Source organism: Pagrus major, chromosome 8 (assembly GCF_040436345.1).
Source record: "Pagrus major chromosome 8, Pma_NU_1.0".
In the NCBI taxonomy this organism is placed as follows: Eukaryota; Metazoa; Chordata; class Actinopteri; order Spariformes; family Sparidae; genus Pagrus; species Pagrus major.
Window position 1 is genome coordinate 29,893,363 of NC_133222.1, and position 15,386 is coordinate 29,908,748.

At 41.5% G+C, this 15,386-nt stretch overlaps 1 protein-coding gene across 6 annotated transcripts in view; it reads left to right on the forward strand.

Moving 5' to 3' along the window:
- srgap1a (SLIT-ROBO Rho GTPase activating protein 1a) overlaps positions 1-15,386 on the forward strand; it is an 87,471-nt gene that overhangs the window by 59,653 nt on the left and 12,432 nt on the right. For 4 of the 6 annotated variants that reach the window (XM_073471383.1, XM_073471384.1, XM_073471389.1 and 1 more), the window contains exons 11-18: positions 1,039-1,066; positions 2,775-2,880; positions 5,267-5,327; positions 6,118-6,195; positions 6,399-6,533; positions 9,143-9,248; positions 9,402-9,626; positions 11,403-11,482. In XM_073471383.1, coding sequence (XP_073327484.1) covers positions 1,039-1,066; positions 2,775-2,880; positions 5,267-5,327; positions 6,118-6,195; positions 6,399-6,533; positions 9,143-9,248; positions 9,402-9,626; positions 11,403-11,482 — 819 coding nt within the window. Of the gene's footprint in view, positions 1-1,038; positions 1,067-2,774; positions 2,881-3,533; positions 3,568-5,266; positions 5,328-6,117; positions 6,196-6,398; positions 6,534-9,142; positions 9,249-9,401; positions 9,627-11,402; positions 11,483-15,386 lie in introns of all 6 variants that reach the window. The other 2 variants (XM_073471386.1, XM_073471387.1) reach the window with 1 other exon arrangement.

The window sequence follows — 15,386 nt, forward strand, 5'->3', positions numbered from 1 at the left end:
CACTGTTCCTGTTACAGTCTGTGCGTCGCCTTCCTTTAACCAAAATGAGGATACATTTCAGCCCTAATCAGTCCCCCAACAGCCAACATAACTGTTAATTCATTTGTCTTGTTTTATTCTGCAGTCCTGCTGAGCAGTTTCAGCCTTTTCCATGGCAAACTTCCCATTGTTTGCCTGCTTTTTCCACTAGTCAAAGCTCTTAGATGGCAATCTAGGTTTTAGCCAGGCAAGCCAGAGCTAAGGGGGATTGTGAATTTGTATTATCCGTCTTAGTGATTGATTTGCTCCCAACTTAATGGACTGCCTTGTATTAGCGCGGGAGGGGGGGGTCATTACCGACGCTCTCGCCTTGTTCTACATTGGTGGGATCTCCTCGAGGCCTCAGCTAATCTACAATCAACCCAGAGAGTGTCTGTCAGTCATTGTTACACCCAGCAGTCCTGGTGGTCTCACTCAAACTGTCCACTTAATGGGTAATGGAGCTAACAAGGAAGCGAAAAGCCTCCTGCTTTTCCCACGTGTTCTCTAATCATATTGTTGTCAATGAGATGAAGTACAGTATGAGTCACTCCGACACACAGACAGGTCAGATCCTGTTCATGGGAACAGATGGCCACACATTCAAAACTACTCCTGTTTCTCCAAAACCATTTGGAAGCTTTTTTGTTCTGAATCTCTCTCCACCTGTCCAAACTTGTAGCTCTGTGTGTTACTATAATGATTAGTGTGTCTGTGTGCCTACATCAGATGTAATCGTTCAACTACATGCCTGGTAGATGTTGTGCTTGTACTGTAATTGTAATGTAGCTAACGTGTTGCCTGTAGAAGTCACTGTGCAAGTTGTGTCTGTGTTTGCATGCATAGGTGTGTGTATTTGTGCTGCTCAAGAGGCCAGCGGTTGCGGACAGATGGCAGGCTTCAAATGCTTCACTAGGCAGATGCAAAATGTACCGCAGGGACCTCAGAGACAGGTCCTGGCATGTCCTCACATCTAACTTCCGCTCACATCTCTTCTCTTTTCCCTCTCTTTGCCCGCAGGCCACAGAGCTGACTACATGACCACAAGGTAAAGTACACGCTCACATTTCAGGACCTGTGCATATTTGAGATGCGCATCCAGTCCACTTTCTTTTCAGCAGTGGCAGAAACGTTCGTGACATGTCGCAGCACACAGTTCCCCTCAGGAAATTCTCATGTGAAGTCCTTTGTGACGATGAAAGCAGAGGAATAATATCCCCTGGAGAGCACCAAGCAGATGTGCCGGTCACCGTGTTTTCTAAGCCCAACCTGGTATCGTGTTTATGGGGTACTCTACTTCTCATTCCCAACACTACCATATGTCAGGCTATTTAAGTGAGTGAGAGGTGGTACAGTAGGGAGTGTTTAGCCAAAGAAACAAGAGGGAGGAGAATTTGCATGAACTTGACGTGTTTTAGCGTCACTTTTAAACAACAACAAAAGAAGAGCAGACAGGAAGGGATGGGTCAGTTGAATCTTTGGTCTAACTTTTCATTGTTTATGTTCAAGTATGGAAATAATTGTGAATATACTCCCATTACTTTAACTTGACTATTTTTTGTCACTTATTTTAGTGTAGTGGCATATTTCACTGAAATTTGATTTTACAAAAATGATATAAAAATACTTATAGTTCTTCGTGAGCAAATTTAACAGTTATAGAGCCATCAGCTGTGAATGGTCAGTCAGCAAAGAAGGGAAAATTAACTTTACTTTTATATATAATTTTTTGATATATGTATAATGTATATAATCAAAACAATCTAGGTTGAAGTTTATTTTGCCCTGATAGAACTGCAGGGAAAAGGTTAGATTAAAAAAGAAATAACTCATATATTTCCCTTTGTGTACACTCTTAAAGTAAAAAAAATAATATACTAATCAATATGTTGATGGACAAAAGAAAAATAAATTAGAGACTGTTTAGATTAAAGAATCGACCATTTAAGTTATTTTTCAAGCAAGAATACCAGAAATTCCCTACTTCTATCCTCTCAACTGGGGTTTTGGACTGTTATATGATGTCACCTTGAGCTCTGCAAAGCTGTTTTCCAACATTTTATAGACTAAGTGAGAAAATTAAAGGCAGATTAACTGATGATGAAAATAAACGTTGACGTGCAGATTAACACCAATATTTGTAATCAAGTAAAACATCAGTAAACTATCAGTGCTTTACGCCAGCTGACCCCCGTTGAGGCGATGGTACGGCTAAGGACACAGTTTTATTCTTATTTCAGATATGTCATCTTTTGTCTTTGGTGGTCATGGTCAGATATTTAAAACATCTTCAGACCTTTCTCACAGTGACAGTAATTCTGTCACTATGATTGAGCAGCAGAAGAAACCAAAGTCCCGGACTCTTTTAATCTCATTCCGTCTGGTCACAAGAAGCCACACTGCATTAAGTCACAGACACACATCCACACAAACTAAGAGAGCCAAATCCCCCGCAGGGCCTGTCATGAGGTGGATGCTGACACATACAAAGCTCCCAGCGGGTCTGATATTTCACTGCCCTGTGATAGCCTGTGGTGAAATAAAAGCCAGGATTATAAAGAAAAAGTTTGTTCACGGTTTTCAGCAGTGTCTGAAAATACCCTCAGTCACCTTTCCATCATCCAGAGTCGAAAGGTTTTGAAGATTAGTCAGCCTCCTTCAAGTTTTTGAAGGACATGAAGGTTATTGGAGAATAGATGAACTCTGTGAGGAAAACTGCATTGTTTACTTACTCTGATGCATTCTTTGTATTCTAGACATCCCAACGGGGCACACAAAACCCACACTGGCACCCGGCGGGCTAGACCCCGCTCTGTTTTTAATGTTAGGTTATTTAATGGCAATTTGGAGTCATTTATCAAGGTACTGATTACCAGTCTGCCTGCTTGACATTGCTCCTCCTCCTATCTATTTTCTGTCTTGCTCTGGCTTTCTGGCCATTTTGGTGGGTTCCCCCAAAGCATCTTAGCTTTGATTTATCTTTTACCAACAAACAACAACAACATATTTGTGCTAAGATGGGTTCTGGAAACCTTCCTCATGAGTCAGTGAGCTCTGTCGGTCTGCGTCTGAGATGTAAAGGGTGGCAATGATAGATCGTGAGGAGAGGAGCAGCAGTCGGAGGGATAAATGTTTGTCTCCCTCCGTCAGCTCCCCTGACTCACTGCTGACCTGGCATCACTGAGCTGCTCTGTCAGAGATACTCTCTCCTCCTCCTCCACGGTGAGAGCAGAGGCCAGTGAAGAACAGCAGTATAAATGGCAGTCAGGGAGCGGATGCCAGACTGATAAGGTGTTGCTGCCTCCCTCCTCCGGGCCTCTTCACTGCCTCTCGCTGGTGGCCGTGTCCAGTCCTGCCTGGTCCTGTCCACTTCCTGTTGTTTACAGAGTGGAATGAGGGTGCGCTCTTGGTGAAAGCTTTGGTGGGCAGCTTCTGTGGTGCTAATCTGGGTCTTGCCTTTTCTCTCTCTTTCTGTCTCTCTGTGTCCATCTCTGGCTCTCGCGACTTCTCTGTAGCCGCGGACGACGGAACTCACACGCTCGACATCAGGTAGACACCTTGAAGCATCTTGGGGGGGCCCATGCTGCTTGCCTGCGCTCTTTTCTTTTACCTGTCCTGCCGTAACAACATTTTCACTCCATGTCATGTGTGTTTGTTACCTGACTTCAGTGAGTCGACTGAGACAGACTGAACTGAAGATCTTGCAGCAACCTGCATCTTTAGTTTCAACTGTTATTTCCCAGCATGGACCATTTCCAGCTTCAAAATTGTTATTGCATTTATGTGACACAAAAGAGTCATGCCCAGTCTCACATATCCAAAGGGATAGTATTACATAATTGTGCTGCACCAGACCTGTGCCTCAACCCCTCACAGCTCCACTCCAGCGATAGATAGTCGATTTTGGCATGGTTGCTGTGTTTTGACCATGTGTATACCCCCGAGGGCTGTAAACAGATCTACTGTATCATTACAAGCATGTACCAAGTCCCTGTCCAGCACTGAGCTGCAGGAGCAGCTGGCACCAAGCGCGGAACAAGAGTGCACGTCCACGTCGAACTGCGTGAGAGGAATGTGTTTTCTCTGAAGGAGACGCTGCTGCTCCTATCATCCCACCACTTCTGCCCTCCTCCTGTGGCTCATTAGATAAGTTCATTCAAACACAGGGTGCACTTGATTGCCAGCATAACAAGACACAAAGTATATTTAGCAGCACTGGAGGCCCAGGGTTGAAATGTTTTGGACAACAGGTTTGTGCATGCTTGTTGTTGAGTTTTGTACACTTTGATGATATTTTATAATCAGTGAGTTATTATAGGAGACTGGGCATGAAAAATCAAACAGCTGGAACTCAGTCTGTCTCAGTAAGGTCTCATAAAGGTAATTCTCACTTTGTCTGTAAACCCACAGCCTTCACTTACACTGGGTGTGCATGTTTGTATACTTTTAGTATCTCATTAGTTAGTTTCTGTTAGAGCCCGACCGATACACCAACAGGCCCATGTCATTGGTATTTATTATACCAATGACATATTATGAGTTTGCAGTCAACAGCCATTATACATATATTGTGTACATTTGAGGCTGCACATTTTAATTTAATTATAAATAATTGTTATTTATAGTTGTTTAAAATCATTCAAATTTCAGTTCCATCTACTGATCAAAAGTACTGTTATCTCATAGAATGTATTTTATATTTTAATAAGATCACCCAATATATTTTAATAGATTTTTAACATTCTCAATTATTGATATTATTAAAAACATCATTCATAAGTGGTTAATTTATAGTTTATTACACTTTAGTTAATAGTTATTTTACTGCTAGAATGACATGTTTCATTTACCATTTATCAAGCAAGGTTTTATTAACATCAGGTAAAGCTTTATTACAGCCATCCAGATAATGTTAATAGATGAACTACACAGTATTTATTAACCATTTACAGACTATTATGAATCAAATACAGCTTTCCAATAACAAATGCTTAATAAATGGTTTTTAAAGCATTTCATTGTTTAACATTAAAATAACTATTAACTAAAGTTAGCTATTAAACTATGAATGAACTATTAACTATAAATGTACCATTTATTAATGATGGTTATTATTAAGTGTTACCGATATGGATAGTGTCCTCAAAATTCCAGTATCTGTCGGCCTCTAGCTCTTAATTATGTAATCAAAACATCAAATTATACATGATGTGACATTTGTGAGTTTCTGTTTATTTTGCCTTTAAAGGACTCTGGACAAGCTATCCCCCGCGTGGTTGAAAGCTGCATTCGCTACATCAATTTGTATGGTGAGTCGGTTGTTGTCACACAATGTGTAGAGACATTTAGTTACTTTAGCTTAGCAATCATAAATTGATAACTGTATTTTATATGATCTGTGATTAGTTCTTCTCACAAAACTCTTCCTGACTTTGGTTAAAAGTGACACTTGAGTGACTTCCAGGCACTAATTGTTTGGGCGTGTGCATCGTGTTTCATGTCGGTGCTTCGGTGTGTTCCACTTAAGCTGCAGTCATGGGAAAATGCAGATTCCATCCTGTTTACAGCAGCGCAGCCTTTTTCACCGAGCTGTTCAAACACACCGTGAGACAAACAGGCACACAGCTTAGTCTGGCACAAGTGATTAGTTACAATTTTTGGTTTTGAACCAGATTGAAAAAGACACTCTGCAGGAATGTGAACTTTAAGCATTTTAGATGTGAGATCTCTTGGTTTGCAGCCTCCACTGATGACGTCAAGAGAAATCTTAAAGAGACAAACGGCAGACTAATCACGCTTCCTCCTGACCCTTGACCTCTCCTCTTATTAAGTCCTAATCCCAGCTGGAAGACACTTTAGTAAAGCTTGATTGCGGACTCCCTGCCTCATTAATTATCCTTAATTAGAAAAGTGAAGGGGCTTAACGAAGAGGATGTGCCTCTGAGGTCCAACTAAAATAGGCTTTATTTGCTGAGTGAGGGAGTTTCTTTCTGTGACCGTCTCAGTGGATTTATGACAATGTTGAGTGTGTCTGTGCTATTCCTTTACCTTGTGTTTCTCCTTCTTCCTTACCCTCTTTCTTTATCTTTCTCTGTTCAGGCCTCCAGCATCAAGGAATATTTCGTGTATCTGGATCCCAGCTGGAAGTCAATGACATCAAGAACTCATTTGAAAGAGGTACATGATGTTTCTTAAACTGTATTTACTGCATATTATCACATTGATCTCTATTGCTTCATTGTTATCAGATCCAAATGTTAGGAATTAATCATCACACATTATATTGACCATGTTTAGCCATTGTGCTTTTTGAGTTCAATCATGTGCAGTTTTTATAATCAAGGTGGTCCAACTGACCTGCTGACTTATCTGTGTCTTAGGAAACGACCCTCTGACAGATGATGAGAATAATCATGACATCAACTCGGTGGCTGGCGTTCTCAAGCTTTACTTCCGTGGTCTGGAGAACCCTCTTTTCCCCAAAGAGAGGTTCAATGATCTGCTGGCCTGCATCAGTAAGAACACACACATTTTATCTTCAGTGAGGTAGTTTTATTCTGAGTGCATGTCTTTGTAGTTCATCATGGCATAACAGCTCAGTGTTTTTCTGTTCAATCTTTGTTGTCTTCACTTTCTTTTTTCATTCAAAATGCAAATTCATCTCACTCAGATGGATGCTTTTTAAGTGCATCCATCAACTAAACAGCACATATGAATAAACATTTTGCCAAACTGTGTGTAGCTTTTGTGGGGCACAGTTTTAGCTATCATCTTAAAAAAAAAAATTATGCACTTTGCAGTGTTTTTTTCTCCCTTATACCATGTTTTATTTCTCAGATTACTCTCACATTAAACCAGGTTTGATGGACTTACACTGGTCACTCTACTCAAGTTTGAAACTATGAAAAACATGTATTAAATAAAGTAAAAACTTTAATAATCAACCTAAGACATAAACCTTTAAACCTACAAGCTGTAGATCTGCACATGTAGCACTGCAGCACGTTATGGTCAGTAAAACAGTGTTAGGCTGTGCAGATTCTCTATTTGCTTACATTGAAAATGTCTGATAATCGTGGAGGTGAATGCTTGCTGGATATTGTAAGTTTTGTGGTTGAAGCACTGTCCTGGGACTATAGTATATATACTAGATAGCAGATACAGTCCTCAGATGAAACAGTATAATAAACTGTCTGTAGTGTTTCGTCAGCAGAATGGCTCTTACTCCTCCTTCTCTTTGACACTTTGTGTTGATACTACTCTGTGGTATTTAGTTGAGTACTGAGAAGGATTATTATCTGTTGTAAGTGGCACAAAGCTGGCCATGATGGCTGCAATGTGGTGGAATGTTAAATGTCTGCAGCTCTGAATCTTTACGGAAGTCCTCATAAGAATAGTCACATTGTCAGTTCACGCATCAGTCAGCTCTTTGTGTGGCTTGTTCTGATCTTTAGACATTACATGGGGGACTTTTAAGCTCTGTTACTGAACAATTGAACATGCACGGTGTCACATGGGCAGAACGTGTGCCTTAAAGCCCAGTGCAGATTGTGTGTGCCATGTGTACTCTACACGCAGGCTTTTGTCTACTCACAAGTGTGTTGTGAAGTGTGTCTGTGTGTGTTTCCTGGGTGTGTACTGTTACACATTTGCGCAGGATGAGTGATGGGGATTCCCTGTTTACATTCCCCAGCTCAACATGCCAGTGATTGCAGTGTGGGCTGAATGCCCAGCAGGCTCCATATTAAAACCCTCTGCTTATTCCATATGGAGCAGCTCAGACCAGCTACAAGATCACTTTTCCATTTAACTGCTCTCGGTTGAGGGTTTTTTTTTTCTCACTGCAGCTACTGTTATCTTTCATTTTGGCAGCGGGGATGCTTTGCGTGGGAGTGCTCACACATGTGTTTGTAGGTGATGTATAAGCTTACGCTGGCGTAGATCTTTAAATAGTAGCTTCTGAAGTGCTCAGGAGCCTCCCAGAATCCTCGTTAGGTATTCATGAAAAATGAAATGCATCACAAAGATCCCAGAAGCCCAAATCCCAGATGGCACAAAGTGGCTGGAGGGTGACAGGGCTATTTTTAGCAGCAGCAGAGCCCCTGCTCAGTCAAATAAAATAGGCTGCTCCAAGTGCCACAGCAGAACAAATGAGATGGTAATGAAAGATACAAAGGTTGGCATTCTCTGCCATGTTGATAAAGCACAATCTGATACAGATTTTAAATACTTCATATTTTTTAAATTTATGATAATCTTTCTGCAAAAACTGTGCAATCAGCTCCTCGGTTGGTCCCGAGTCTGGAGTTTGGAAGTCTTTCTTATAACTTTGGTGTGTTCATGAGCTTAAAATATGGAAACAAGATGTAGACTACAAAGATCATCTGTGTTTAACAGGGTTAATGCCAGTGCATTATTTTTCTAATTAATCTTGGGACAGCAACTGAGGGCTACACCCTAATACCGGATGACAAATTACATGTGTGCAAAATTGATATGGATTTCTTGAATTAATAAAAAGTTTCACCCATGAAACAAACCTTTCCATGTTTCTGCAGATATGACATCAAAGGGGGGAAGTCGCACACCACAATTTTGGCTGACTTCCTGAATGTGCCTTTAATGTGTTACACCTTTGTTCTAATTCTTGCAAGGCAGAAAAAAGAGTAAAAGAATCGAGAAGTTGACATAATCATTTCAGAGAGATTCTACTTTCATTTAGAGCAGGAAAAAACACTGGTGAAGGTCACCACCACTGTGAAGACATTTCCTGTGGACTGCACACACACACACACACACACACACACACACACACACACACACACACACACACACACACACACACACACACACACACCACTGCATTAGTAAATCTTTGCTCCTGAGACTTGCAGTAATTCTGATAAGTAATTGGCTCAGCTTCAGTGCACTCTTACATTTGTATACTTGGACGTGGTGTGGTGATAATCAATATGTGAACATCATCAGATAGACAAGTATATATAAATATATGGATCTTTGCAAGCAGAGGTGAAAAGATGGAAACGAAGCCGTCCAAAGTCTTTTTCTCACATATTATTGCATTTTACTGTATTAACATCATACCCTCTCTTTGCTGCTCTAGGAATAGAGAACCTGTATGAGAGAGCGCTGTACATTCGTAAGATCCTCCTGACCATTCCCAGATCAGTCCTCATCGTCATGCGCTACCTCTTCGCCTTCCTCAACCAGTAAGTTGACAGACACAAACCAGTTCATAAGAATGATTGAAGTCTGATAAGTCTGAAATACTGTCCCAGGTGCTATGTCCTCTTCTCACTCCCCATTTTCTTGGTCTCTTTCTCCCCATCTCTCTCTTCCTCCATCCACCCTCGTCCCTCCAGCCTGTCCCAGTACAGCGACGAGAACATGATGGACCCGTACAACCTGGCCATATGCTTCGGCCCCACACTCATGCCCACACCAGACAGCCAGGATCAGGTGTCCTGCCAGGCCCACGTCAACGAGATCATCAAGACCATCATCATCCACCATGAGACCATCTTTCCTGATGCTAAAGAGCTGGATGGGCCCATCTATGAGAAGTGTATGGCTGGAGGAGACTATTGGTGAGTAATGATACGTTAATATGTTATTGCAATTGATTAGGTATCAAGTCATTAGGTCATTCTGAATGTCAGGGTTCAATATTTTCAGGTTGACAAACAGCAACATTTGAAAAACATGTAATAACATTTGTTAAAATGTATGAAAAACGCCTATCCCAGTCTAGCCAAAAAATGGGGCATGATTTTGGGTTCTTTTGAAATGTAATACGCTGTATTTTTTTCCCAAGCTGGCATTAATCTTAAGCAGTTTGAACACATTGAATTATTTATTTATTTTTTCTGCCTGCAGATGACCTGTAACTGCCTCTCATAGCTGGAAAATACAGTTGGTCCACATTATATATTATAACATGGTCCAAGTTCCAATTAGACAACAGTGTCACTGAAGGCCAATTTGTGACCTCAAAATACCCCGTTTGGCTGTTTCAGGCCACAGGGCAGGCATAGAAGCTCCTTACTGGTCAAAAGAGGTCTCAAATAATAGGTCAGAGTTCAGCAGCCATCTCAAATTGCAAGTTCTTTTGCCGATTGTTTGCAAAGTTCAGCAAAACTTTGCAATACACTTTGATGTAAACAGTGTTACTGTCTAGCTCTGAGGCCACCCTCTCACTGGTGTCTGAAGGTGAAGCTGTGGGTTATCCAGGATTAAAAGATGGAAAGCATTCTGATGAGGTCACCTCCTGCAGCTGCGCAGATTTACACAGCAAGATGTAGGTTTGAGAGTCTGACAGATGCTGGTGCTTTCCTTATTCCATTACCGTGAATGGAACAAAGGCGTGCAGCCAAACCTTCTTTGGGGACTTGGTGAACATGCAGGTATGCGTGTGCTCTCAGCACTGCAGCTGTGTCAGTAGTGTGTCAGTGGAGGTGGTGAGTAATTACACTCACAAATTAGGTGTCTGTGTTTGAGGAACATGACATGGTAGAAGCATGTTTCAGCGCTGACTTAACACAGTGGACTTTTCTAGGTGAGACAGGCTGAAACAATCACTTTAATTACCACGATCAGCAGGAGGAAAGAGAAAGGTCACCTGGCAGTGAGAGGATCATTAGATGAATTGCAGCACATAGTCAAACAGATCAAACCTGAGGCCCTTTGCCAGTTTCACATCTGTAAGCACTACGTATCACTTGTTTCTTCCTCTCTTTCTCTGTCTCTCTTTCTCCTGTTCAATGCCCTCACATCACCACAGGCTGACAGGGATTTATCCCTGGATCGAGCTAATCAGCCGTCTCAGCACAACCATGTCCCCCCCCGGCAAAGCACATGAGGTCCCGGGGAGATTTGTTGTCTTGGCTGCCTCCCTTTCTCGTAGAAGAGGAGGCGGCTGGTGACATGTTAGCATGGGAGGAGACAGTTCAGTTCCTGGCAGGGTAATCTGTGGATGTGTGTGTGGCATTACTGCCAGATCTCTCAGCACGGTGCCAGAAGAGGACCATTAGAAAAAGAACCACAGATAGAGGATCTAAGCCTCTCATAAAGTGACCATTATTTGAACTTCCCCTATGTCTTATTAATTCCAAAAAAACCCTCCCTTTTCCCTTGTCATCTTCACTGAAATGAGATTTGACCGTTGAGATTTGAGCAAAAGTCTTATGTTGCATTATGAATTAGGAGATAAAGTGACTTCAAACTACTTTTTATTCCCTGAAGAAAATGGAAATGAAAGGAAAAAAGACACAAAATTCAGGATTTTAGTCTGTTTTGAAACTGTCCGTTGACCTCTGACCCCACCTTGGCTGTGACCCTGACAGTTTGCATGTTGTCCCCCACAGTGAGAGCCCCTACAGTGAGCACGGAGCACTGGAGGAGGTGGACAATGAGGGAGGGACAGAGACACACACCAGCGAGGACGGTGAGTGATAATTAAAGTAACAATGCTTGTAGTACATAATCACAGGCACACTTGTGATTATATGTGATTACGTGTGTGTTGTGTTCTTTTTTGCACCTTATTCACCGAAGTGCATTTTAAACCGCAGCTGGTGGTTCAGACTGAACCCTCAAAGACCAGAGGAGTTTGGGAGTTTTTTACACTGCTAGCACAGGAGCTTTGGACCAGGATGGGCAGGGCCTAGCTGGTTAGCATGCTAACTTCAGTAGATATATCTGCATCCTGATACATTTTTGAACACTTTCAACCAAAATGTGTACATTTTGCCCCTTTAAACAGTATAATTAATTCAACATCACATTAATTAAACCCAGTGTTGTGACGAGTACCTAAAAGTCATACTGGTATAAGTAAAGACATTGTGTTGAAATATTACTTTGATAAAGTGAAAGTCATCCACACAGATAATGCATGAGTAAAAGTATTAAAATATCTGATATTAGATGTACTTAAGTATAAAAAGTACCAATTAAAGGTAGTTACATATAATATGGATTTACTGTGTGCTATGGGTTGACCTATTATCTGCCTAGCCGATTATCAGATTATTACCATTTGTCTGATCGCCAATGACGTAAATGAATTTAGAAATGGCAACATAGGCTCTGATGCAAAATAGCTAGCAACTGAAGTTGGATTAAAGGTACAACATTTGCCTCCAATATGTAGTGGAGTGGAAGTATAATTGAACAGAAAATGTGAATACTAAATTAGAGTAAGTAAAGTAGAAGTACCTCATAATTATACTTTAGTACAGTGATTGAGTAAATGTACTCAGTTACATTCCATCACTGATGACTGTCGCGCCTCAACACACACACTCACACGTGAAGGAAAAAGCTGTACTGTCCTGTCTGTATACTGTATCCAAATTTAAGCTTTCCCTCGTGTCGTTGGTGCTGCGAGGGTTAAACCCAGCTCTCTGCAGCTCTCTGCAGCTAATCCTGCCTTTCAGCCACCTAAATGCAGTAACCTTGGAGGGCCAGGGGAACTAGGCTCACAGTGATGGACAGCCATTCATATTCTAATGGTTCTGCTTCTCCCAAGGGGCCTCGGGACACTTCCACATCCCCCTTTTACAAATTCCTTGGTGGTCTGCACCCACTGGATATTTTTTCCCATGGGTCATAGCCTTGGGTTGAAATGTTTTAATTCCCTTGATATTTTTGATTACCTTGAGAAAACAGTGATTTGTAAAAAAATAGCAAAAACATGGAAGTAGTGTCAAAATTGTCAGGTTTTAATAGCTTTTCAAAGATTATACACTCTGTGTTTTCTCTGCGTTTAACTACATTTCCATGTGTCCAAGAGAAATATGAAGAATTAAAAAAACACCAGGCTCACATAGTCGCTGGAGGATACAATAGACCTGTCTCAGACATGCTGGGATACGGCAGAATTGTGTGATCATACATGTGGTCCTTTGTTTGAGTGAGTGGATACCAGTTGGTCCAGTCCAAATCAAATAGTGAGTGAGTAAGTTGAAACCAAAATATCAGCTGGGGTCAGACACTGCTGACATACAGCGAAAAAGCAGAAAAGGACAATAAAACTTCCAGCTCATTAAAAAGTGATAGATATCCGTGACTGAGAGCTGGCCAGATGTAGACAATGTGAGCAGAAAAGAGTCAACATATAGTTGAACAGACTTTCCCTAAACCAGTTTCCATGGCGACGACAAAGACCCCAATCCTGTCTGCTTTTCACACCCAGAGATGAATTTTAGGGGCTCCGTCACACTGTTCATCATCATTCTCTGGAGTTTAGGAGTATGGTTGATTTCCACTCATTACATCAGATGTTAATCACACCGCCTCCAAATTAAAGTCATCATCTGGATGTCCTTTTTAACTAAAACTGACATCTGATTAGACAGGGAAACTTCTGTACGTGAGGATTCCCATTGTAAAACACAGATGGCAGCTATCAACTCTTTCAGTAATTAATGGAGGATTATGTTTTCCAGAAATCCCTTGCTACCATGGTTTTGTTCCAAAAGCTTCTCCGAGCGGACGGGGAGGATGTCCTCACTGACTCGAGTCCCTCCCTGTGGAGTCTTGAACTGTGGTCAAGTTATTGTCGTCAGTTATTTTTAAATCCCCATGACCTCATTTGGATTTCAGACACAAAAGCAAACCTCTTTTCCTGTTTCCAGCACTTGATTCTGCAGGCTGAAACAGTTTGTTTATTCTCTTCTCAAAATGTGTTTGCCCTCGAAGTAAGTGAACTGAAGACGGACAGAGAGAGAGAGAGAGTGGAGTAAAAGTCATTCCACGTGTTGGTCTAAGTAGCTGTCCAGAAATCTGTTTGGCGCAGGCCCCCTGGAGTGTGTTAGAGCTCATTAGCTCAGATAAATGATCTGGACTGGGTGGATTTAGACAGAGCACAGCACACACGGCTAAGTGATTGTTGCTTTCATCAAGTTGCTAGTGGAAAGTAGAGGCCAATTCTGTGGAGTGTTTATTTTAAAAGTGGTGTCATGTTAGGTGTTTCAAGATATTAGCCCCAGTTTGTGCCTCTAATAGTATTACCATTACAATTGAGTGTTATAAATCTTTGAAAAACCAGCCAAAAGTTATTTGACAGGGTTTACCGAAGACCTTTCAAAGCACTTGGATCAAAAAATATCAGACACTTTACCATAACATAAATACCATAATTACTGTTTCTACAACCTGCAAACGAATGACATTCCCAACAGCCTCAGCTGCCCTTTGTACTTGTAAGTCAGGTAAATTTCAAGTCAGTTTTATATATAACCCAGAATCACAAATCACAATTTGCTTCAGGTTTTCCAATTCCGGAGTATTACCTTTTATTTGTTTGTTGTTAGTTTTGTTTGTTTTTTTCTTGCCATTATTTTAATCTTTTAGTCATAATGTCCAGTGAAAAAAACACCGACCACCAGGTATATACAGTTTGTTTTTCAGAATACTGTATGTTTAAGTACTCTGACCCGCATGTATAATACATGAGAGTGATCATCATCTGTAACCAGTCATCCTTACAGTTGTCCTCCTCTTTATTTCTTCTACTATTACTTGATTAAAGACACAATAAAGGCACACACTGGGGCTGTATGGAGCCATACATTGTCTCTCAGCATACATTTGCTCAGGCCTGACACACATGACAGTCTCATGGACGGTGGCTGTCGTGCCTGGAGATTAACTGCCTGATTTTAGAGTGGCATTTCTCGCACGCCGTCAATACATTGATGTTATCTGCTGGTAAACTCAACACAAGGTCAAAGGTGAACTAACTGGCACATTGATTATATATCACGGCAGCAGTACAGTAGGATGTCCTTGTTGTCAAGTTGCACATGTAAAAGGGCAGTGTATTTTACTTTACTACAAGGGTCATCTTTTACCCTGTGAAGAGCTGTGAGATTAATATTTGTCTTCAGAGAAAAGTGTTTTATACCTTCTCCTATTGTATTGATCCCAACCATATCTAGCACAAGGCTCCTGCTCCTTCATTTCTATGTGTGAACTTGGATGTAGAGCAACATCCCCTCTGAGTCCGCTCCACTGGCTTGTGTAAGACATCTGACAGTTCGTATCTCTTACACCTCCGGCCTCAAACTCTCACGGTCCAACATTTCTTTAACTCCAGTCGCTGTGTGTGTGTGTGTGTGTGTGTGTGTGTGTGTGTGTGTGTGTGTGTGTGTGTGTGTGTGTGTGTGTGTGTGTGTGTGTAACCTTGGGTGGCTGGGTTTGAAGAGATTCTCAGTTATAATTGCACAACATGACAGAGGGGATCCTCTACCGCACTGAGATTTGAGTTCATGGCCTGCTGCCTTCAGCCGCCGCAGGTACGTCACTGCACTGTGGGTGTGTCTGTGTGTGTTTGTGTGTGCCTT